The sequence below is a fragment of the Triplophysa rosa genome, linkage group LG21 (genome assembly GCF_024868665.1).
Source record: "Triplophysa rosa linkage group LG21, Trosa_1v2, whole genome shotgun sequence".
Lineage (NCBI taxonomy): Eukaryota > Metazoa > Chordata > Actinopteri > Cypriniformes > Nemacheilidae > Triplophysa > Triplophysa rosa.
Genome location: NC_079910.1, coordinates 12,620,425 through 12,644,652, shown reverse-complemented (window position 1 = coordinate 12,644,652; position 24,228 = coordinate 12,620,425). Strand labels below are relative to the sequence as shown.

The 24,228-nt window shown below is 39.7% G+C and overlaps 1 protein-coding gene across 3 annotated transcripts in view; it reads right to left on the bottom strand.

Annotated features, from left to right (window-relative positions):
• Positions 1-24,228, bottom strand: part of ndrg3b (ndrg family member 3b) — a 52,788-nt gene that overhangs the window by 4,151 nt on the left and 24,409 nt on the right. For 2 of the 3 annotated variants that reach the window (XM_057363274.1, XM_057363275.1), the window contains exons 2-15: positions 22,257-22,338; positions 19,287-19,319; positions 7,566-7,671; positions 6,303-6,423; positions 6,001-6,063; positions 5,505-5,565; positions 4,397-4,483; positions 4,094-4,150; positions 3,427-3,530; positions 1,876-1,941; positions 1,739-1,790; positions 1,575-1,622; positions 1,455-1,490; positions 1,314-1,365 (exon numbers count right to left, since the gene is read on the bottom strand). In XM_057363274.1, the coding sequence (XP_057219257.1) occupies positions 1,314-1,365; positions 1,455-1,490; positions 1,575-1,622; positions 1,739-1,790; positions 1,876-1,941; positions 3,427-3,530; positions 4,094-4,150; positions 4,397-4,483; positions 5,505-5,565; positions 6,001-6,063; positions 6,303-6,423; positions 7,566-7,671; positions 19,287-19,319; positions 22,257-22,313 (943 nt within the window). In that variant the 5' untranslated portion in view covers positions 22,314-22,338. Of the gene's footprint in view, positions 1-1,313; positions 1,366-1,454; positions 1,491-1,574; positions 1,623-1,738; positions 1,791-1,875; positions 1,942-3,426; positions 3,531-4,093; positions 4,151-4,396; positions 4,484-5,504; positions 5,566-6,000; positions 6,064-6,302; positions 6,424-7,565; positions 7,672-12,062; positions 12,440-19,286; positions 19,320-22,256; positions 22,339-24,228 lie in introns of those variants that run through there. The other variant, XM_057363276.1, reaches the window with a different exon arrangement.

Below are 24,228 nucleotides of genomic sequence, written 5' to 3'. Positions count from 1 at the left end.
AGTGATGTATTTTTGAGTAGGAACACCAGACAGAAAGGTCAACAGATCAGAGGATTAGATTAGTGATTTATGAAGGAGGAATGTGACTAATCACATCAAAATTTGAATGCGCACTTTCAGACTGAGTCGAGACATTTTCAGTCACGTTTCCCACAATCATGATACACACCTTATAGCTAAAACAAGTACACCACAGCTGTTGAGGAGTGTAACGTGCTGAACATCCTTACAGAAACATCACTTGAGCATTAAAGTTGGCTCATCTACATTACACTTACTTAAATATTTTTTAATAAATACTTCTCAGTATTGAATGCAATTTCACTTCATTCAATGTTTATATTTCAATGGACAGGACATCTATTCTGAATACAAGCATATAAACATTACACGGTGCTGAATGAAGCGTAGATCTTAAACGCAGCATGTTTGAGGATTTGTAAATATGCTATGCAAACCATTATACAGTCAAAACATCTTTCAGACTGCAAACAAGACCATAGAGCTGAAGATCATAGAGAAGGTTGTTCACGCAGGGTTCATGCCACACAACATGCTCTCGAGAACACTCGAGTACTTACACTCTGAGGAACGCATCACTGCACAGCCACACAGAAGATAAGTCATGTGTTAGTGCAGCTTCACTAAAGACCTGATCTGAGACCTGCTACACTCATCAATCTCAGCATCATGCTTTGTATTGTAAAGCAGGTCAAGTCTCAGATAAGCAATGATGGACAAGCGTCATTGTGGCAGATTATTGTTCAAAACATCTCATTCCTGAAATGACTGAACCAAGGGGACCATGTGCTTTCCTGGAACAGGTACGATTTAGCTGTGCTCGCATGCACATGCGCACACACAAGTAGGATTTTCCATTGACTCAAGAGCTAATGATATTTTGAATCCCTTAAACATGACCCTCACAGAAACTTTCCCCATTTTTTACATTTACACTAAATATAAATATGTCGATCACAATGTAGCAAATGTCAGGATTTCATATATTATTATGTATGTAGTTACTTTACTATTCCTGTTTTAGACATAATAACCCTAGGTGTGAATAGTCATGACAACAACGTACATCACCATTGGTTTTTATAAACAAGTGTGTGGTAAGAATAGCTGTCGGTCAAGGTGAGATGTTGACATCTCTCTTACAACAAGATGCTTTCACGCTAAACGCAAACAAGTGACACATTTTATACACACAGTGGAAAGTAACGAATTGAATTATGAGAAAGACAATATGATCAAACGGTTAACAATAAAGTGGAATATAAAGCGGCAAGAGGAAGACAGGTACTTACTGTAGCCCATTCCCTGGACAAAGTACTTGAAAGCCTCAGCGAGTTTACCCGGCTACAAATAAAAAAAGATTCATATGTCATAAAAGCCAAAATAATGAACTGTAGGAACAGATTCTGTGACAGGTTTTAGGTTAGTCTTACTTGGACAACTTGAGGAAGTCCACCGCAGTCTGCCATCTGAAGAAACACGGAGGTCAACATCTACTCACACTGAAACGATGACAGTAAAACATTGCTCTAGATAGGAAAAACTAAACATGCCTTGAGTAGTGTAGTTTTGGTGGGGTTAAGCCTCGAGTTGCATTCAACCTGTCGAACAAACAAAAACAAATTTACCAAATCACTTGAGAAAGTGAATGTGGAGGATACAGACACACGACAGGATGTGAAATATGTGAAGTCCTGAGTTTTAATAAGTCACTCACCACAGCCTCCACCGCTGGTGATGTGTCTCCAACCACTAAAAGGGCAGGAGACCTGAAAGGCAACAGAAGAGGGACACGAAGCATTAGAAAATGAAAGCACCATGACCAACAGCCTAAAAAACAACCAAATAACCTACTTCAGTGTATTGACCGTATTTTCGTTAAGTCCTGGGATGGGCCTCTCGATCTCCAGATCCTGACGACTGTAATAATGGACAAAGCAAACCTGGATCAGGTCACACAATGCGATATTGCATTTATACAACAGTTCGACAGCAAAAGTGTGTAGATAAATCAGAAACAACATAGGAGTGTCTTTATAAACCTCCGGTTTTTAAAGGAACTGGGGAACTACTTTCTTTCATCACGAATTCCAGCCAAGCATAACAGTTAAACAATCCTCCGTTACTAATTCCAAACCGTCACTTTAGCGCAGTGCTGCTTCAGTGAAGTTATTAGCGAGAAATAATGAAACAGGACGAGCGTGTGAATGAAAGAGAAAGACTGTAAGGACATTCACCGAGAATGCGTTAGTTCCATTGTTTTTTAAAGCGTCACGAAACCTCCCCTTTCAGCTAAATTCTACCTCACTGTCGTTTTTGAAAAATGCAATTAAAATGGGCGTGATCGCTGCGAGAAGAAGAGCCGTTAAAAACAGGCGAAGCTTCCGGCATGGGAGACGGCGCTCCAATCACAATTAGGGCTGTCACGATTATGAAATTTGGCTGACGATTAATTGTCTAATAAATCATTGCGATTACGACGATTAATTGTCTGTTTTAGAGCTTTGACTTTTAATTCTCATACATTTTTTATTCAGCTCTGAAACGACCGTATTGTTCTGAATATAAAGACTATGTTCTTTTTCTTGGAAATACATCGGAAAAAATTGGGTCATCATATATTTAAGGTTTAGGCTTTTACCTGTCAATAATAAAACCACCAAATACTTGTAAATAAAGTAAAATGATCAGGAGTGAATTGAAGCCACCATTAAAATGCTATCAGTCATAGATTTTTCTCACTTGCAAGACTACAATAAAAGTTTACTTCTATGTTAATGAGATTTTGGTAGACTGGTTTTCACACTGAAATAATATGAAATTGTACTGCCGGTTATTTTTATGGTATACGCTTTATTATTTTTTTAAAGTGATTGTGTTGTGGTGGTACATTTTACAAGTATTACCATGCTTTAGTTACAATACATACAATAAAATATGCAATATGCAGACGCACTACAGCTCCCCCTAGTGTCTTCTATAGAGATGTGCAATAATTGCGATGATCTGAAACCATCGCGATGAGGCCAAACAATCGCGATGAGACGATTATTTAATAATCGTGACAGCCCTAATCACAAGGCGCTGTCGTGAACAATTAGGAGAAATGTCTTCTCATTGGTCAAGAAAACACAGTCTCATGAATAATAATGAGACACCGACGCATCATCGATGTACTATAGTGCATCACCACGTCACATCTTTTGACGTTGGCTAGATGAGGATTTTAGACCCGGAAGGCAAAAATAACGCTTAGGTTTCGTGGCGGAGTGATACATACGATGAAGCGGTTCCCGTGGTGACACTGGTGAAATATCGCACAGCTCTCAGCCAATCAGATTCGAGATCCAGAAAAAACTGTTGTATAAAAGGAAGTACAGACCGACATAGGACTTTTTAAATCACCTGTTGTAGGAGTTGCAGAAGAGAGCCAGGTTGTCCTGGTTGATGTCTTGAGCGATGTGCAGACGATACGTTTGAATGATCTCCTGATTCTCCGTCAACTCATCCTGAAGGAAAAACAAACAGAGCTCACCAATAGAATCTAGGTACTGGCTCACAATAGTCAAAACAAGAAATTACTTGTAATTGTGATTTTCATCGTAATATTTTTGCTGGTGGGGCTTTCGTAACTGTAACTAAAAATGTAATAGTGTCCACACCAACAGACAATAACATTAAGCTCATTCTTAGGTTGTGTGAACCCTTAAATTTGAATGGATTTTAATAGGCTGTCAATGTCAATATGTTATCATTCATCAGCTAGAAAAAAAAAACGCTGTGTAAGTAATCCAGTATCATTCCTCTGTAGTGTTATTGTTATAGTTGTGGTCTGGACTTCGCTATTCTTTTAAATTCAGAATGATTAAAAAAAAAAGTATTACCACACTTGGTGTAAACAGGCCTTTACACCGTTCTTGAATGCCTCCGCCTGAGGTCAAGTGACCTCAAACCCAGTCTTATTACACAGCTTTCTTAAAACAGATTAGTTGACTAATCGCTTTTAAAAATCTGTAGTTTTGTACATCCCGAACAGATCCTGAGATCTTTACAGTGAGTGTTGTTGACATACCGTGCTGAAATGATGTGCCATCACAATGTCAACCAGACTACTGGTCCACCCGGACACCTAAAACAAACACACACACACACGCAACCTTTCAGTGGAAAGCACAACTGTGTAACATTTTTCATTAGTGTGCTAATCCGGTCTGTAAAATGATTATGAGCTTTACTAAAGCACTTAAGAAAAGCTTTAAGGAGATCAAGTCACAAATCTGTTGAGAAATCTGAGGTATGGAGGAATGGGTCGCTGTTTGGTTACTGGCTAGTAATGGAGGTTTACGCTCTTCTGGAGATGCATTCATGTTTTTACCTTAGAGGCGGCCCAGTCAATCCAGCCCTTGGCACAGGGGTCCACATTGATGAGCACCAATCCCTCCACCAATCCAGGCTCATTTAGCTGAAGGGGCGAACATAATGACATCACATGTAGGCTTGTAATGAATAAACATGTCTTTTTATCACTCAGAAATATCACTTGATAGGAGTGTCAATTTCGCTCAGTCTACTGGAAGTCTACATGAGAAGCATTCAAAAAAGAGCATCGTATGTTATATAGAAAACAGCGAAGCCACTGGAAAAGTCTGAGAAAGTTTATAATTCAGGTCAAACACCTCCCACAGACTTGGCCTGACCAGATACTCACAACTCAAACACCCTAACCAAGTTCTCAGTCAGTCCAGAGTGACGATTTACTGAAAGCGCTCGCACTTGGTTTTAACTCAGAAGCTCAGCTATGTAGTGCACAGGTTTCGCACCTTTTCTTTTTCCCCTGTTCTGCAGAAAAGCTAAAGAGACCCTCGGGCACATGACAAACGCACGACGAGCACAGACAAGTGCAATCCGAATGATTCTAAACGGTTGTTCTGCTGGACTGCGTAGGTGTGCGTTTGTTCACACAGGCCGTGATGATTGAGAGTGTGCGACAGAAATACAATAAGATGTGGTGCAAGCTGCTTGAGGTGTGAGAACAAGAACCGCTGGACTGAGGTGATGGAGTCTGTAATGAACGTTTGGCAACATAAAACGAGGAGAGTCATAGAAAGTAACGGCAGATTGTGTTGCGGTTTGATGATAACCAGCGGAGTGTGTACGAGTCTTAATGTGTTTATAAGGGGTCTATTCTTGGAGTATGTGTTTGTGTCTGGATGGTGAATGAGGGTGTTGTGTAGGGTGAGGGTGAGGGTGTGAAGTATGTGTATTTGAAGTGATGGTGTCTCAGATTAGCTCATCTGGAGGTGTGGGAGAATTTATTGAAGATTGAGGACAGACAGAAATTCCAATAATTCTTCCAAGATCTTCTCATGGTGACCTCAACTTTATTTATATATCCATTTACACATCATATAATCGACTATGACAACTATCATGTCTGAGTCTGACTGTTCATTATAACATGAATGGATAGATAAATTACTTACAGCCAGTTTAGTGAGGATATAGGCTCCTGCACCCACACCGATACCAATCATACTGTTGATCCTGTTGATGCAAAAACACTGAGTCACAACCTAGAGATGCACCGATATTACAGTTCTCCACTGATACTGATTGCGGATTTTGCTGATACCAATTCTGAAAAGTAAATAAATATTTCTTAACTTTCTTAATGTTATTCATTCACATAATGACTATTAATATTGAACATCAAACTAGTGATGTTTCTTAACATTTTCCATATACAGAGCACAAATTCATTGCATTTTCCTGTCCTCTTTTGATTGACAGGATATATTGGCCCTCATCGTTTTAAACTTTCAGCCGATAGTGTGAAAAACAGCTTTTTATCGGCTGATACCGATTATTGTCCGACATTCGGTGCATCTCTAATAAAGACACACACACATATGTTATTTCACTGGAAAAATCTCAAATGAATGTTAATGTAATACAGTATATGAGGAGTTTCCAACTAACTTCAGCTGGGTCAAAACTGAGGGCAGCATCTCGGCAAGCTCATCCATAGTTGGGTACTGATACCTAAAAGAAGAAGAAGAACAAAAACAAGCGACGAAATGTCTGTCAAAGTAAAAGTAAAAAGTAAAAAACTGGCTGTAATTAACAAATGTTATCACAGAGTTACATAATGCATTTGTCATCTCAACCTCAAGATGTTGGTCCTGAAGTAAAAAAAGTTGTGCTACATTCTGTACACAGTGTATGTGATAGAAACTTTCATGAGCAGAGTCCTCAGCTGGTGCTCGACAGGTTTGTCTTACCCAGTGGGAAAAGGAGGAGCAGATTCTTGCTGGCCTGGAGCATCTACATGGACCACCGCAAAGTGTTGGGTGATCTCCTGCATGTCCTCGAAGTTAAAGAGTGTGTTGAAACAGGACTTATCTGCAAAGGAGAGAAAAACATTTTGAAATGATCATGGGCATCCTGTAAACAACATGAATTTAGCAAGCATGATAGCCTAGAATAATCAATCAAACAAATGCTTAAGGATTTTGTCTTCTATAGACTTGATTCCCCACCACCTTAAAGGGATACTTCACCCAAAATGAAAATTTTGTCATCATTTACTCACCTTCGAGTTGTTCCAAATCTGTATACATTTCTTTGTTCTGATGAACACAGAGAAAGATATTTGATAAAATGCTTATAACAGACAGATTTTGCCCCCCCTTGACTCCCATAGTTGGAAAACTTCCTTTGAAGAATGTAGGACAGCAAACAGTTCTGGGGCACTTTTGACTACCATTGTATTTTTCCTACTATGGTAGTCAGTGGGGGGAAAAAGTGCCCCAGAACTGTTTGCTGTCCTACATTCTACAAAGGAAGTTTTCCAACTATGGGAGTCAAGGGGGGGGAAATCTGTCTGTTATAAGCATTCTTCCATATATCTTTATCTGTGTTCATTCAGAACAAAGAAATGAATACAGATTGGGAACAACTCGAAGGTGAGTAAATGATGACAGAATTTTCATTTTTGGGTAAAGTATCCCTTTAAAGGTGCAATGTGTGATATAACAGAAATCCAATATAATATACATAACTATGTCTTCAGATGTGTATGAAGACCTTACACGTTAGCGTTATGTTTTTTTTTACCTTAGAATGAGCTATTTCCATCTACATACACCGCGGGTCCCCTTACATGGAATTCACGCTGTTGTTTCTACAGTAGCCCTAAACGGACAAACTGCTCTACAGAGCACGTTTTCGTAAATATGTTATCTCCTTCGGCAAAGAAGCAAAAACATGACATCTTTGTCCTGTGTCCGCCACCATAGTGCTCCGAATGAGAGGGCCAGAGTGAGCCGTTGGTTGCAATTCACAACTTCACCACTGGATGCCACTAAATTTCACAAACTGGACCTTTAAATACTCAGGATTTTCTAGAACATTACATCTACATCTGTTGGTTTGTGAAACACACAACCCACCCATCTCCTCATCATGTATGATAGCTCTATGATAATACAGTGTCCCACCCAATGACAGAAGCTTTGAAGCGGTGCGATTGTAGAATGACTTACGGTTGAGTCCGATGTCATGATAGGTGAGAATGACAGGTCGGTTGCCTTTCGGGGTCCCCCTCAAAGTCACGTGAAGGACCCCGTGGGGGGTCTCAATGTCGTGCTCCTGTAACCAATCCGGAGAATAAATATTAAGGTTGATGAACTGAAGGAAGCCCAAGAAGACAAGAATCTGAACAAGTCAATACCCCTATAAGGATCTATGAAATTGATCACAAATAGAAATTCTTTGCTGACAAATAAACAACAAAACAGTTGTTTATGATTGGCATTCGAGTCACAGAAATAAATGCGTCCATTAATGATGGCTTTTATTTACACGGAAATGTCTGCCTAGCGATTCAAAAAGTGTCTCTAAATACCCATAAACTTACAATGCATTTCATTACAATTTCTGTTTTGAAATGAAAACAAAAGTGAACAAAGACCAAATTTCATCTCCCCTACTAACATCTAACTGTGTGTGTATTGGGAGGTGTTTTTGCCCACTGTTAATGTAATTTCTTACTCCGCATCACCACAACAATCAAGACACGTCATATTAGAATGTCTTGTTTCAAAATCAGCTAAAATCAAAACCAAAAACAGCTAGAACACGTAAATGGGACAGGACTAAACTGCAGGAACGAGGAGCGAGGCCGGCCAACAGCACTTGTGATGAACCCCTGAGGACACAGGAGCTGGAAAGCAGCAGGTCTGGCTCTAATTTCATTCCACACGCAGCGTGATGTTTCAGTTCTGCAAAAACGTCACCAAACACTGACCTTGTTTTGATATAAATCTGCAAGACTCCGCACCACTGCATGTTCCACACACACTCTCTCATAAGCTCAAAATGATCTAAACACACCAAACATGTGCACATTAGCACACAAAGGGAATACCAACCGGTTGCAAAAATGATGGCTGTAAACCTGACACAGGTAATGTCTGTGAGCATCATGTCTTCAACAGAAGATCTTAAAAACAAGCAAGCAGCTGACAGCTGAAATAAACCACACCAGCATCCACGGAAGATAAGACATATAAAAATAGACATGGCGGTTATGTTCACATGTGTGGATGGCTCTCCATAACACCTCGTCTTAGAATATGACTGTTGTTGTTGTTAGGTGTTACGTAATATTACCGTTTCCAAACTGGACCCAAGCATGTTATGACGTGACGTGACAAAAATACATCACTAATGTTAAAAATAAACAGTTCTCTAAGCTGATGCCAGTTGAACCACACCTACAGCCGATGTATATTTTGATGCGCTGCACAACTACAGCACTCACTCACATCTATCTCAAAGGAAAGGATTTGTACAAATACTGCTATGCATTGTTTGTCATTTTTAAATCAAGTAGTTGCATAAATACAAAAACTGCACAAAAGAATTGTAGAGTGGTGACAATTGCAAGAATGTTGAACACAAAATCGGCTTTTTTGAAGAACGTGGGAATCCAAACCGTTCTGGGTCACCACTCGCTACCATAATAGTGGTAGTACCAGTAACTATTTGGTTACAAACATAGTTCTAAATATCTTTCTCTGTGTTCAGAGTAGGGTTGCACCAGCCATTACTGCAAGTTCTTACATTGGAGGCTTAGAAACTAGTTAGTTACTTTGTAACAAACTAACTACTTTATTCGGTTCCACTCTAAAAATTGAAAAACATTTTGTGTTGCTTTTTCGGTCTTCTTGTGTTTTTGCCAGACAGTATAGTGTATAGAGACAGGAAATGATGGAATGAGAGAGGGGGTACAGGACCCGGAAGAGGACCACGAGTCAGGACTCGAACATCGTTTTTTTGCGCAACGTGTCCACTGGACCACCGCCGACAATTTTGTGTAGCTATTAACTTGTCATTTAACACAAAATCAACACAAAATGACTCATAATGTGTTAAATTTTTTTTTGTTTTAACGCATCCTTTTTGAGAGTGTAGCTAGTAGGTCAGAAGCTCGGTAATGCATTCTCACATATGACAATGTCACAAAATTAGTATTTTATATATAATTAAATTGATTTTGAATATGAATATGATTTTTTATTAGGACGGGGGTTGGTGTTGAAGATCAGCTAAAAATGTAAAGGACTGAACAAGAGCTTATTGATTTAGTTCATTTGATATGCTATTTAATTACAACAGTTACGCTTCCATATATATTTTGTTTTCTATGTAAAGTTACGCTTCCGCTAAGTTAAAGGTGCAGTAAAAACTGCCGCTAGAGGGCGCACAATAAAAACAACAACGCTGTAGCTTGATGACGATGTGAAGGAGCGTGGAATGATGGGATCTGTTGTCCACCGCTGTTGGCCATCAATCAGACGGGAACGAGAAATCATGTTAGCGGATGAGGTAAAGTTTTATAAATGTTGCGTATAACTGTGGTCCATAAATAAATGACTGCTCGAAAAAAGCTAGTGGCTTGCTAGACGCTAGACACTTCTTCCGCATTTGTCCACGACACTGTTGTCATGCGGTTTCTACGTCATGAAAGGCGGTAACAAAGGGTAACGCGGATATGACGCCATTGACAGGCGACTGTACAGCCCTGTGTCACTGTTTAGAATGTCGATTTTCGCACGATGTACAAGTAGTTTGAAACATTTGAGATATTGTAAGTACTCAGCTGAACAAAATATATAATACTAGCCTAGTGGTTTTTAGGATATTTTACTGCAAAATTGTTACAAACTGTACCTTTAAATAGTGCAATGCAAAATATTTAGTAGTGTAAGGTGTAGCTGAGTGCACTTTATGTTTTGTATACATATTGTATTGTCATTGTGTTAAATGTCTGTACTAGAAGCTTCCAACACCAAAGAAAATTCCTTGTGTGTGCAAGCACACTTGGCAATAAAGCTCTTCTGATTCTGATTCTGATTCTTTACTGTCAATGCTAAACTGTAACTTACGAACACCTGGTGCAACAAACCCCAGCAGAACCATCAAACTTATACAGGTTTGGAACAACTTGAGTAAATGACAGAATTGACCTTTTTTGGCCAACTATCCCTATAACCAATGAATTTTGCAATGCTTCAAAATCTGTCAAATTAAAATAGAGCAAGAACTACACTATAAAATCAAGTTAAGAACAGAAGTCAAAAAAGACAAATAGCAAGTGACAATGCAATCCAGCAACATTTTGCCGCAAAAAGATTCAGTTACCAAGACAACAACATAACATGCAAGGCGGCACTAGCAGGATGGAGATGAATTGAGAGAGATTTGGAGCTGTGGTAGTGCCTGGGGGCTGCTCGGGGACAACAGCATTCTGATAAGAATGAAAGAGGGAGAATGAGGTGAACTACATCAAGAGGCCGGGCAGCTGTCAGTGCAGCATCTCTTCTACCTGAAAGAGTTGTTCAAAGAGGAGATAAAAGCAACTTAAAACAAAGCTTGAGATGTTACACTAGGACTGTACACAAAGTGACACACTAAAGGTGTATAATTTGTATTCTGAAACCTTTTCCTGTATGGTTTATAGTAATTTGTGAAAAAATGCAAATGCGCAACAAAATAAAACTAAAAAGTTTATTTTTGTAACTAAACATAAGTCTGATGTCATGCACCACCGCTACTGGGTCCAAACACTTGATCAGATGCCAAAAGCAAACAAGCGGATTATTACTATTATTATAAAATATTAGAGATGCACAGATACAAAATTTCTTCTCTGATCCCGATAGCCGATTATTCAGCGTAATATGTGCCAATACCGATTCTGAAGATTAAATATATATTTCTTAACTTTCTGAATGTTATTCATTCATAATAATGACTATTAATAATGAACATCCAACTGGTGATGTTTCTTAACATTTTCTATAAACCGAGCACAAATTCCTTGCATTTTCCTGTCCTCATTTGATTGACAGGATATATCGACTTTGACTATCGGCTGTTTTTAAAATATCGGCCGATGGCCTATAGTGTGAAAAATTGCTTTTATCGACCGATACCGGTTATTGGCTGATATATCGGTGCATCTCTATAAAATAACATATAATTGTCATTATTATTAGGCCAAGTTATTATTTTCTTTAATAAAAAACTGAATCAATAATCAAGATTCAGGAGACTGTTGTGTTCATGCTGACTTATTCAATATTATTCAGGTTCTGCTGATCTAAAACATTACCTTGCATCAATGCTTCAAGTAACAGACTTGCACAGCCCATCCTTCACCAACAAACCTGGACAACAGACAGCATGTTGTCTTCACTCTTTCTCTCAAACAGCACACACACACACACCTCCCTTGGCGACACATGCATGCACATGACAGAAAACACGTAAACATCCGTCAGACAAAAAGCAACGCCCATCATTACCTATGCCAGAAATCAGTGAAGCTTTGTCAACAACTCAACAGACTCAAACACAAGCTGCTACGATTCACATTAGCAAAGTTCCCGCTGCGGCTTCGCAGGGAACGCAACAGGCTAGTGAGAAACAAAACGTGCCCTCTTGTTCTCTTACGCAGAACGTCCGACACTCACCACGCCAATCACCGCAGAGGAAACCTGATCCAGATCCAGCGCTGCGGTCATATTTCATCCAGCGATAACAGAAATAAACCCAAAGAGCCGTTTCTCTCCTGTTCTCCTCTTACTCCCTTAGTAAGAGGGGCGGTGGCACAGCTTAGGACGCGAGGGAGGGGACGGCCGCGACGAAAAGAGAAAGGGTGGACCAAAATGGATAAAGAAGGATCACAGGGCCTTTGTACACCCACCGATAAAAAGATCAAGCATGTTTCTTTCCTGAATAGCCGGCGGGCACAAAAATGAGGAAAATAAGAGAGAAATGTGAAGATAAAGCAGAGGTATAAAATGATTGGATGAGTGTCAGAGTGAGAGAGAGAGGGGAGGAGTAGATCTGGCGGGCAACTCGGGCTTCTCTAATTGGATTTACAGGGTCAGGTGAAAGGGGTGGGGTGTGTGTGCATGTATGTATGTCTGTGTGTTGTGATATTTATTATGAAAATTTACAGAATAAACAAATCCATTCGAAAGTATTACACAAATTCAGTGAATCGAACATTCTGTAACACACCTGTTCCAAACCTGCTGTTGCCATGGTGACAGGCATGAACAAATGTGAGCTGCACGACACATGCACACGTCTCTAAAAGTCTCAGCGATAACAGTTCAAGAAATTTAAAACACGATATTAGCAGTTTTGGTGTGGAAACTGTAAATCCTCAGCTAAACCTGTACAGGTTTTCATGTCCAATACACGCACGTCTTTACATGTGAATCATAAGCAAACTCGACGACTGATTCAATCCGCTTAGATTTTCTTATTGTTGGTTTTACACACGGTTTACGAGCAGCTAAATCTGGGCACTTACAACAAAACACTGGTGAGCAATAAAAGCATCTCTTTTTCAAATAAATGCACATCAGCCTCTATTGAAGGGGCAGTTGACCCCTAAAGTTCATACTCATGTCATTCCAATCCTGTATGACTTTGTTTGTTCTGCAAAACACAAAAGAAGATATTTTGAAGACCGTTGGTAACCAAACAACACTTCCATCACATCTATTTAATATTTGTATGTATACTTTTGTATATTGTATAATGTGTACTTGCACACTCCAACATAGTTTGAACAGTGATGACAACATTTTTGTGACTACTAAAAACCTATAAAAATCACATCAGCACACATGGGTATAAAAACCTGTGTATGTCGTTAAAGAACGTGAAAAGTAAGGAACGTGAGATTCTTTCATGACCTTTGAGCATACCTACCGTTACACAACCCGCCGTTTGTAAGCCACCCGCAAAGGGGGTCCTAGAAAAATGGGACAGCACTTGACATTTCAGATTATATAACTTTAGAGTCTTTCCCAGGATGCACCTGATGGATAAAAGAGTGGGTAAAGGTAACAAGGATTTCCCTTCAATTACAAGATGCAAAGAAAGACCCCCGTGCATCGGCCCACGCTCATACACCCCTGCACTGGAACACACCCTTGATAAGTTTAAGCGTGTATGTGCAGCCACATCAAGCAGCAGGTGTATCCTGCCACGGAAGCTGTAGAGATCTGCTCAGAAGTCAGACAGAGATGAGACGTGAGTCTTGAAGATCACATGAGAAAATGTAAGCTTGAAGTTCCCGACTGACTGAACCACAAAAGTAAGGCTTGCAAAATGATGCAATACTATTAATGACCCACAGAGGGCGACATCCATCAGCGCAAACATTTTTTTGAAATCTTAAAAGATCCGTTTTTCCATCTATTCTACATGCATGTCCAAAGGACTTTGGGTGTGTAAATTGTGAATATGAACATAATAAAGTTTACATATCAGAAACTACTACAAATAGTGGAAAGATGATGCTTTAGGGTTAAATTTGCTTAAAAATATTAAGGATTAATGAAATTAATATTATATCAATTAATAAGTATTTGGTTGTGCCTAAAGACAGATAAAAAGACAAAAAAAAGAGAACGCAGAATGCAGCAGGTGTAAGGGTGTCGATAATGAGTAAATGCTTTTGTGCCAGCCCTTCTCTGGTGGAACGGGCATCACGCCCATCTAACGCATCCGCTGCCCTCGTGGGTTCTGACCTAAAGCCATATCCCCCACGGAACCGGGGGCCGCACATTTTACTTTTAATGTCTAGATAAAGAAAAACACAAGCAGCGCATGATGCCGGCGTATTTGTTTTTTGGGACATGAAACTACCTCAACAATGTAATTTTAAAGATATGAAGCACAAAGATGCAGACAGTAAAAAAAGACAAACAAAACTCAAGACAATATGGTTTCTAAGAACAGTTTGCCTTTTTATGTATTTACGCTGCCCTCTGCAGGAGAAACCCAACAGGTGTCAGCTTACATCACCAACAGAGCCCCATTCACATCTCACACAGGCCAACATTAGCAGTGTTACCATAGCAACAGCTCTTCCTAATGATGTTAGGATGCTGGGGGAACCATAAAGCTTAAGAAGACTGTAATGTCATCAAGCAATAGAAGCTTCAGGGAACCGATAAGATCAAACTTGCGCTCAACGAGCACAGTTTCATGCCCAGTTAAGTCAGTTAAGTTTACTTATAGTTTCCACTATCATTCTGTGGAGGAGTTCAGTGACAGTAGATTATATAATAGTTCAAGTCACACTGTTGCATAGCTACCAGCTCTACCCAACAGCAAAGCGAAACAAACTTTTTACATGCCACACAGATGATGGATGGACGAACGAATCACTCCCAGCACTTAATCTCTCGTTCTCAGTGACATTCTTACAATGAATACACTAACATATAGAGCATCTTTTGTGTGCGAGTGTGATGATGTAGTTCTCGCTCTATTCAACCAGCTGACATGTACCTGCAGACGGAGGCTAAATATAAACTGGTGAATGTTGGCTTGATCCTTGCTAGAACATAGCTATTACAGAAAATTACTCTGCAATTCTCCATGCTTTAAGAATACTCTACATGAGCTTCACCAGAAAGCACAGAATGTACTAAACGGAAGACTACTGAAACGTACAAGTAATTTTTTTTACGTTGGTTCACATTAAACATTTCAATACAAATGCACACAACCAAGCCTTTTTGTATCTTAAATTTTTTTTAACATCGTTTTTACTTCCGTATTCTGACACATTTCCGAGTGAAAAGGAATTTCAAATGAGAAAATTACTGGGCGTGGCTTGCGTTTTTCACTGCAAATTGATTGGATGTGTAAAAACAGCTGTTGCATTGATTTTGAAATGAAACTTGCAGCAGACCGACAGTTGAAGGGGAGGAGTTAACGGATGCTCCGCCCAAGCCGTCTAATTTACGTTATTTGAGATGGATAGTCATTTCAGGGCGGAAGTACATTTTCAGATTTTATCTGAAAATTATGAGGGTACATGAATTTTAAAAAGAAAATGACCCACATTGATAAGCTATTTATTATAAACGCTGCAATATTTCATGAAAAAATAAGAAGTCATTTTTAATTTCACTGGGACTTAAAAAAAAGGTGCTTCAAAAGGTTCTTCAACGCCATAGGAGATTCCTCTATGGCATCGCTGTGAAGAACCTTTCGAGCACCTTTATTTTCTTGAGTTTAGTTAAAGATGAGGAAACATGCTCTTTCATGCATTCTTACTTCATTACACTGTTAAACGTGCTGTCTTCTCAAGCTTAACATGGTGGTCATCTTGTCAAAAAACGAGTTGAACGTATGACGTAGTATTTCTGTGCTCGATTCACTCTGCCAGGGTTCGTACAGGTTTCGCAAAGTTTTTTTCAAACATGGATTCCCGTTTCATAACAAGGGTTCTTAGTCCCTTATTGGACAATTCTCCCGGAAAAGCACGCCCATGCTTCATCCAGCGAGCAAAATTGCACGCCCACGCATCAACCAGCCAGCATGAGAAAGAGCACGCCCATCAATGCCGCTTCACTTGGCTGATGGAAGTTTAGCTGTGTTTGTTTGCTCAATGCATTTGGGTGATGAATGTTATATAAACTGTGGATATAACGGTGGATTTGGAGATCGTTTGAAACTGATAGATGACGCAGTAGTCCCAGCGCTAAAAATGCCAGACATGAACCGCACGCGTTAAGTCATGTGTCTGTGTTTTGTTGGCAATCAGCGTGTTTTTGTGAGTAAATATGCTGCTATGCTAAGGACTTCATTTGGACAACTTTTCGACAAGGCAATTTTCTCAATACAGGGCTCCAGACTGCAACTTAATTGTCACATTGTGCGACCAGTTTTTGAGACAGCGCGAGTGTTTATTGCAAGTACTCGCGCGCATGTGCGACCTGCCAATTTGGATTTTTTTCTAGTTGTTATATCTCATGTGAAAAGTCGAGTAGATCGCGAGCCCACCAGTGTAGACCTATGTGTGTGTCCAGAGTCCGGAGCTGCTTGCGGCTGGGTAACTGAGGTTTCTCGCTGTCGTCGAGTCGGTCACAGCTCAGCTCATCATTGACAAGTTTACAGACACAGCGTGAGCGCATTACTACGATTCGCTGTGACGGATTTTTTGAGACTGAGGACGAACGATTTGATATTTGAGACGTTTAAAACTAAACTAACCGCTGAGAAGTTCAGAATACGCCATTTATCTGTTGATTACTTGAGACAGAGCTGAATCATTTCCAATCCATTCACAACAAGAATGAACGACAGGCGAATGCTCTTGTTAAGTTAATGTGAAGTTATCTTTACATTGTGTTGTGAACAAGATGAAAAGTGTCCTTAATACACAATAAAACATACTTTTTCATACAAAATGACATGCACGTTTTCTGTTGGTTCAAATGAATTCAGTACTAATTTGGTCTGGTGTATTCAGAGTTTAAAAAGCTTCTATGTACGCTCTGCCTCTATTAAAATGATGAGCAGAACCAAACCACCTTAAATGCATAGATGGGTAGTATTTTAAAACTATTTTAACACATTTACACATATATACATTTCTGTACAAAAGTTAACGCATTTAAAACTGTTTTCCCAAAATTTTAGACATAATTTTAAAAAAGGCTGCAGAACCGTATGTCTCTGGTATTGAGTAATGTCATATCCCTCTGAAATGAAAATAAAACTGCACATTGTCATTTCTGTGAGTTGAGTCTATTTATTATCAAAGTATTTGTCAGTAATACAGCTATTTTGGGGGAAAATGTCAATAATTGCATTGCAGGCAGATTTAAGGTGTACTCCTAAATTTTCTGCTTGCGCTCCTAAAAAGTTCAGTCAGGGGCTACAGTGCCCCTAGTAAAAAAAGTTAGTCTGGAGCCCCGCAATATTAGGATTTTTTTGCACCCTCAGATTCCAGAGTTTTAAATAGTTGTCTGTCGGTCAAATCCTAACAAACCATATATCAATGGAATGTTTATTTATTCAGCTTTCAGGTGACGTAAAAATATCAATTTGGAAAAATTGACACATAAGACTTGTTTTGTTGTCCAGGGTCACAAATACGTTCTCTGTCATTCGGAAACATGGCTTTTCCTATCACTGCTATGCGGATGATACACAACTCCACCTGTCATTTCAGCCTGACGATCCGACTGTTTCTGCACGCATTTCAGCATGCCTGAGCGACATTTCGCTCTGGATGAAGGACCATCACTTGCAGCTGAACCTTGCAAAAACAGAACTAATTGTAATCCCGTCCCACCCTAGAATCCATCACAACTTCTCCATTCAACTGGGCTCATCTTCCAGAACGGCCAGAAACCTGGGAGTGGTGATCGATGATCAGCTAAACTTCACAGATCAGGTTGCCAGCACCACCCGGTCCTGTAGATTCATCCTCTACAATATCAGGAAAATTAGACCTTTCCTATCCGAGTATGCTATGCAGGTCCTAGTCCAGGCTCTTGTCCTGTCCAGACTGGACTACTGCAATGCGCTACTAGCTGGATTTACAGCTTGCACAACAAAACCTCTTCAGATGATCCAGAATGCAGCGGCAACAGTGGTCTTCAATGAACCGAAGAGAGCACATGTCACTCCTCTCTTCTTTAAGTTACATTGGCTCCCTATAGTCGCTCGCATCAAATTCAAGACTCTGCTCCTGGCCTACAAGACCACCACTGGTTTGGCACCCCTCTATCTTCACTCACTTATGTACCCACCAGATCCTTACACTCTGCAAACGAACGACGTCTTGTGGTGCCATCCCAAAAAGGTAAAAAAAATCTAAAAAAAATCTCTCTCACAAACCTTCTCTGGATCAGTTCCACATTTGTGGAATAATCTGCCCGCTGCTACTGATCAGAAGATTCTGTGGCCATCTTTAAGAATCGGCTGAAAACACATCACTTCCGTCAGCACCTGACCGATCATATCTGACTTCTATCTCTTTTCTACTCTATCTATATATAAAAATAAAAAATAAATCTTAAAAAACGTAGCTCTGTACACTGTAGTAGGCTTTGTGAGACATGTTTTATTGCACTTATGCAATAAAAAGCGTCTGCTAAATGAATAAATGTAAATATGTTGTGCATATAACATCCTGTTGAAATGCAATGTGTAAAAGCGCTATAAAAATAAAATTGAATCAAAATTAGAACTGGTACACAACGTAACTAAAATCATAACTAAAGTCTAGTTCTTCCTATTAAAAGTGCTCATGTGCGAGTACCCGGACCTGCATCTTCCTGGGTGAAAATGGACTACAACCGCTTTAGACCTGCTGGGATTCAAATGTCAGTCTGCTAAGGCTTAAGATAATGGACAGGAGGCCACTGAATAATAGAGAGCCTGTGAGCTACAAAAACAACAATGTGCTGCTATCTGTGCTAACGGAGCCCAAGGCACAAGAATAGACTGTGATGGGATGAGACTGAAATGGGCAGTTAAATGTGCCGAGGACCACTGAATGATCTCACAAGATGGAATAAAAACAAGTGAGGGGAAAATAAAAGTGGCATTAACTGAATGAATGAAGTGTGCTGATGTTTTGTGGATTTGATAAGTGCTATTCAGAGATAACACACATATGGATAACACTTGTGTACATCACTTGCTCTTCTCCAGCTCAACTCACCACCCACAAACCCTCCCACACAGCCAGGGAAAAACAAAGACACATAGTTGTAAATTTTGTTGCTCAAACTGTTAAGTAAAGGTCAGAAGTATGTGCTGGGAAATAAACTAGCAGTGCAGTATGTTAATGACTGTAAGTGAATGAAGTAATTAAATAAGAGCTCGAGGCATTAAATAAAACATTAACCACAGGAGAGTCTTACCTGACAATCAAAGTCCTGGAAGTTCTGTCCATTCTGTTGGAAAAACAGACAGAGGAGACAGAGTTTAAGCTTTGCAAATCTGAAAAGGGTTTTAAGTGTGCTTGTGAAGACACTACATCACATAAGACACAATGACTCTGTTTCCACTTGGTATGAACAGATAAGTCGTTTCAATGGTGTCTCCTGTGACCACTTGTGATCAGGGTTCGAGTGGCTTAATGAACAAACAAGTCCAAGAATGCATACTTCACGCTGTAAGCAGACACGGGGAAACAAAGGTCTCATCCATGCCCGCCTCCCTCCTGTTCTTGACTGTGAGATTAGAATCTGATAACATTCATACATCACCATTCTGATCTCATTGGTACATTCTGGTATCCTGGTAACCAGCCTTTGGCCCAGGATCGAATTATGGTAATGAGGGTGAGGCGTGGATAAAGATAGAAAGGGGGAGAGATGACGTCTGACAGCGCTATAGGGGAATCAGATGTTTGTGTGAACTAGGGATGCTCATTTCGGTTAATTTCCCTAACCGAGAACCGACACTCGTTATCCGAACATTAACCGTTAACCGATAAGATTTTAATAATAAATTGGAATTTAAAAAATACATGCTGCGTCTCATTTCCAAGGCTGCGTCCTCCGGAAGTCACGTTTGTCCGCCGCATACGCCTTTGCATGCGACATCCAGAGGACGCAGACTTCGAAATGAGACACAGCTAAAGTTGACGAGGGTCTGTGACACGTTAAATATACAAAACATTTTTTCACAGATTAATTTAAACATGCAAACAGCAGCATAACGAATACATCAACAACAGCACCTGCATTCACATATGATCAGATTTTCACGAACCTGCGGCGTTTTGGACAATGGAGAAAAACTAAAATAGTATAAATCCAAAGCATAAAATAAACAGGCAAGAAAAAAACTTAATTAACAAATTATGACAAAACGAAAACACAGAAGAACCGGCAAAGTTTATTTCCGTCAGAAAGTTTTTTCATCAAATAAAAAAAGCAGGCCTCTCAATCCAAAGCTTGGAGTTTTTATTTAATAAAGTAACATGTTTACGTGTTGTGGTGACAGTCTGGAGCTTGTTGACAATTAGACCCGCGGTAGAAAACACCCTTTCAGATGGCACTGATGTCCCAGGAATGTAGAGATAACGCCTCGGGAAGCGAGTCACATTTGTTTCCACCAGTCAGTCTTAGCTAAACAAATATAAATCCTGTCTGCTATAATAAGAGTTAACTGAGTGAATATTATTTGTAAATTATTCAAGAAGTAAGAAACTATTTATCTTTATATTAATGCACACTTAAAGAATGAGAGCTCTGTTAGGAGCGCTAAAAGCACTGCATCACTATAAAGGAGAGTTAGCTTTACCCTGAAGAAAACAGCAACTTAGTAAGTAGTGAAGCAAGTTTTCTGTTGTTTCTGATGAGCATATCTCTGAACTTTTGATCATCCCGTGTGTGTCGCGTTTGCGTTACGGAGGCGGCTCACATGAGCAGCAGCCCACCAGGGTAAACTCCTGCATCTTCATGCGGCAAGCTCCGCCATCTCACGTATAAAAAAAACTTGCTGTAGTTTAACACAGGACAAGCGGGAAATGTGCATTGATACACCTTCATTCTACACATTACTTTGATATGTGAATTGTCTTTGTAGTGTTTTTTTGTGGAGGGAAAGACGTGGCCGATTTATTTCACCTTTGCCGGCATGCCCTAAACATCAACTTGGCACTATAAATCGCTATTTTTCAGCAATAAACAAGCAAATTTTGCCAAGATGTTTTCAGACATGACAGACAAGATGTTACGGAATAATATTTTAATGAAAACCCAATTTTGACCTAATTTTTATTATTGGATATTCCTGAAAACCTCCCTGTGCGACATCCGACAGGTTTTCCCATGATCACATCACCATGACTTTCTTCCGCGCATTTATATATGATTGAATTTGAAAAACAATACATATGATGATCATATGCCAACTCGAGTGTTCATGTATGTTCTCTACATTAGATATTGTGGCCAGTCTGCTTTATTAACGGGTTTTCGTTCACTTTGCTTGAACTTTTAATGCTTTTTGTTCTGTACCCTTTTACTCAAACGCATATTTACGATTAAGAAACTCAGAATTAATTTCTGAAAATGCCATATTTTAGCCTAATATATAGTGATTTTTTTTGCATTTGTTTTGCAGTTCCAGCATGCACAAATATACAAATATACTGGTTAATTATATTTCATTTAGACGCCGATGTTTCGTTGTAATTTGTATTGAGGCTTCGTTCATTTGCACTAAACAGCGCAAACACAGTTAGCTTTTAATTATTTTCTATTTGACTATTTATATTTAGCTTAAAATGGCTGTTGTCCTTTTTTAAAAATAAAAAGACTCATTGCTGCTTGTCGTTCTTCATTTATCAGTAAATTACAAAAAGTATATATTTTTCTGTAAAACGTCTATCTGTGTAATTTAACAATGAAAAATTATTCATTTAGAATAGTCGATTATTCGATAAATTAGTCGATAGATTAGTCAATATAAAAATAGTCGTTAGTGGCAGCCCTACCAGTGGCACTCCGTTTTGAGGAGTAAAGCCCTTACAAATGTGGCCTCAACAATCAGATGAATTACACGTGTCCTGTTTCGTGAGGTGACTTGCGTGATCGGATTTTAATTTGTCTCGAAAACGTTTCGGAGGGCATTTACACCTAGTCGCACGCGTGTGCACGCTCAGTGAGTTAATGCTTAGCATGTTTTTCTTTCACCGTACAGAAAACTAAAAACATGTACGATTTAATAGTTATTTAAAAACGTATTATTAAATTATTTTTATTATTAAAAAATTGTAAACCTTTTAAATCGTTTAACTGATAGTATTAACCGGTCAAAATTTTAACAATCTGTTAATGGTTAAACGGTCAATATGAGCATCCCTAGTGTGAACTCACTTTTTCTGTCAGAAGGGGCTTGATCTCAGTCAACTGCACATCCTGTAGCTCATCCATCCTCAGATCTGACAGCTGCCCGTCACTGAGAGAGAGAGAGAGGGAGAGAGAGAGAGAGAGAGAGAGGGAGAGGGAGAGGGAGAGGGAGAGGGGACGAAGAACAGAAATAGATTAGTACATCATTACGGTCAGCATCGACTTGCTGACCAACAGGGAACACAGAGGCCAAGCCAGGCATTTCTAATGAATACAGCATTACAATAAATAGGACACACACAGAGAGAGAAAGAGACTTGATGTTTAACATCCTGCCTAATAATGGCCACCAAATCCTCCATTGTCCTTGTTAACAGAATTCAGATGAGCTCATGTTTAATTCAATGTTTAACTCTCTCTGGCTGTTCTGAAGGTCAACACATCAGACTGTCTCAGTTAGAGCATTATGCAAACGTATGCTAGCCTTTATAAATGCCGCCGTTCCACTTATTATGACTTATTGCTTTTTATGGAATATTGTAGCGTTTTTATAAGCGACTTATCTGTGCACTTCACTTTTAAAAAATTCATGCGCCCTCATAATCTTTAATCAAAAACGTTACCCTCCTCCCCCCTTAAAACTAACTTTTTTCCATTCTGGTCACAAGCAATGGTGAGACGGCAGGGTGACTGACTTCAAACTGGCATTCAAATCTGCCTCCATTTTGTTAGGAACAGCCAACTTCCAACGATCCAATCAGTTTCCGACGGAAGTAATCAAGTCCCGTCCTTCATTTTCTTCTTATTTCAGAAGCCGTTTCACTCAGATATACATCACGAAACGAAAAAGAAGACAATCGGTACTTCCATTTCATGGTGACTTTTAATGTTTCTACTGTTATACAGTAGCAGGGCTCTTTCCCATTTTTCCCTGTGCAACAGCATCCAGGTGTCTGATTTCCTGTTTGAAGATTTTGGCACCATGTAATCACTTTCATCCAGTAAAATCTGTCTAATGCACTATAGCACAGATATTGTAAGGCATATGAACTAATATCATCCTCCTGGAGCCTGATTGACTGTCTGTGGTGGCGATGAGAGATGAGATGAACTGGAGACCGCTGGTGTTTGGGTGATGTTCACGGGAGGGCTGACAAGTGCTGACAAGGTCACAGTCAGAGACAGAAGGCTGAATGTGTATGTGTTAGATGGATTAGTGGGGTTACTCGGTGGGAAAATGTCGATCTGCCACAGCTTATGGGATCAGTGATCTGTCTAAAGGCACAGCATGAGAGACAAGCGCCTAAAAAATGAAATAATAATTACCCTTTTTAGGTACGTCCGATACAAATCATACATCAGTATAAAACCAACATCCAGCCACACTGAATGAGCACAAAGGTCTGATCAGTAATTATTGGTGGTGGTTGAGGAGATTCCCGCTTCCATGTAAAGCGCTATGAGTACCCAGAAAAGCGCTATATAAATCGAATGAATTATTATTATGCAATGCATAACTTGTTTGTTCAAATCCCATTACTACGTAATCTCATAAATAACAGTATCCACCATCACAGGGACAGAGATGGATACAGCGCTCTGCGGGAACTGTAGACCCCTACTTGAACCTGATCACATGACTCCGACCAACAACAATGCAACCTACCCACAATCGCACACGGCACGTCACTGACCTTGTTTACAAGCCATACTCACTTTCAGAATCCAAAGCTATTGAATTAGGCATCTTTATGTCATTATGATTCAGCCTTCAAGTAGGGGTGGGTAGAAAGTATAAGCTAGGGATGCAACGAATGTTCGGCCACCGAAAATGTTTGGCCGAAAATAGCAAAAAACGCAAGTTCGGCCGAATGTGTGAAATGGCCGAATAAATTTTACCGAACATGCCGATCAAGCAGCAACCAGCGCAGAGAGAGAGAGAGAGAGAGAGAGAGAGAGAGAGAGAGAGAGAGAGAGAGAGAGAGAGAGAGAGAGAGAG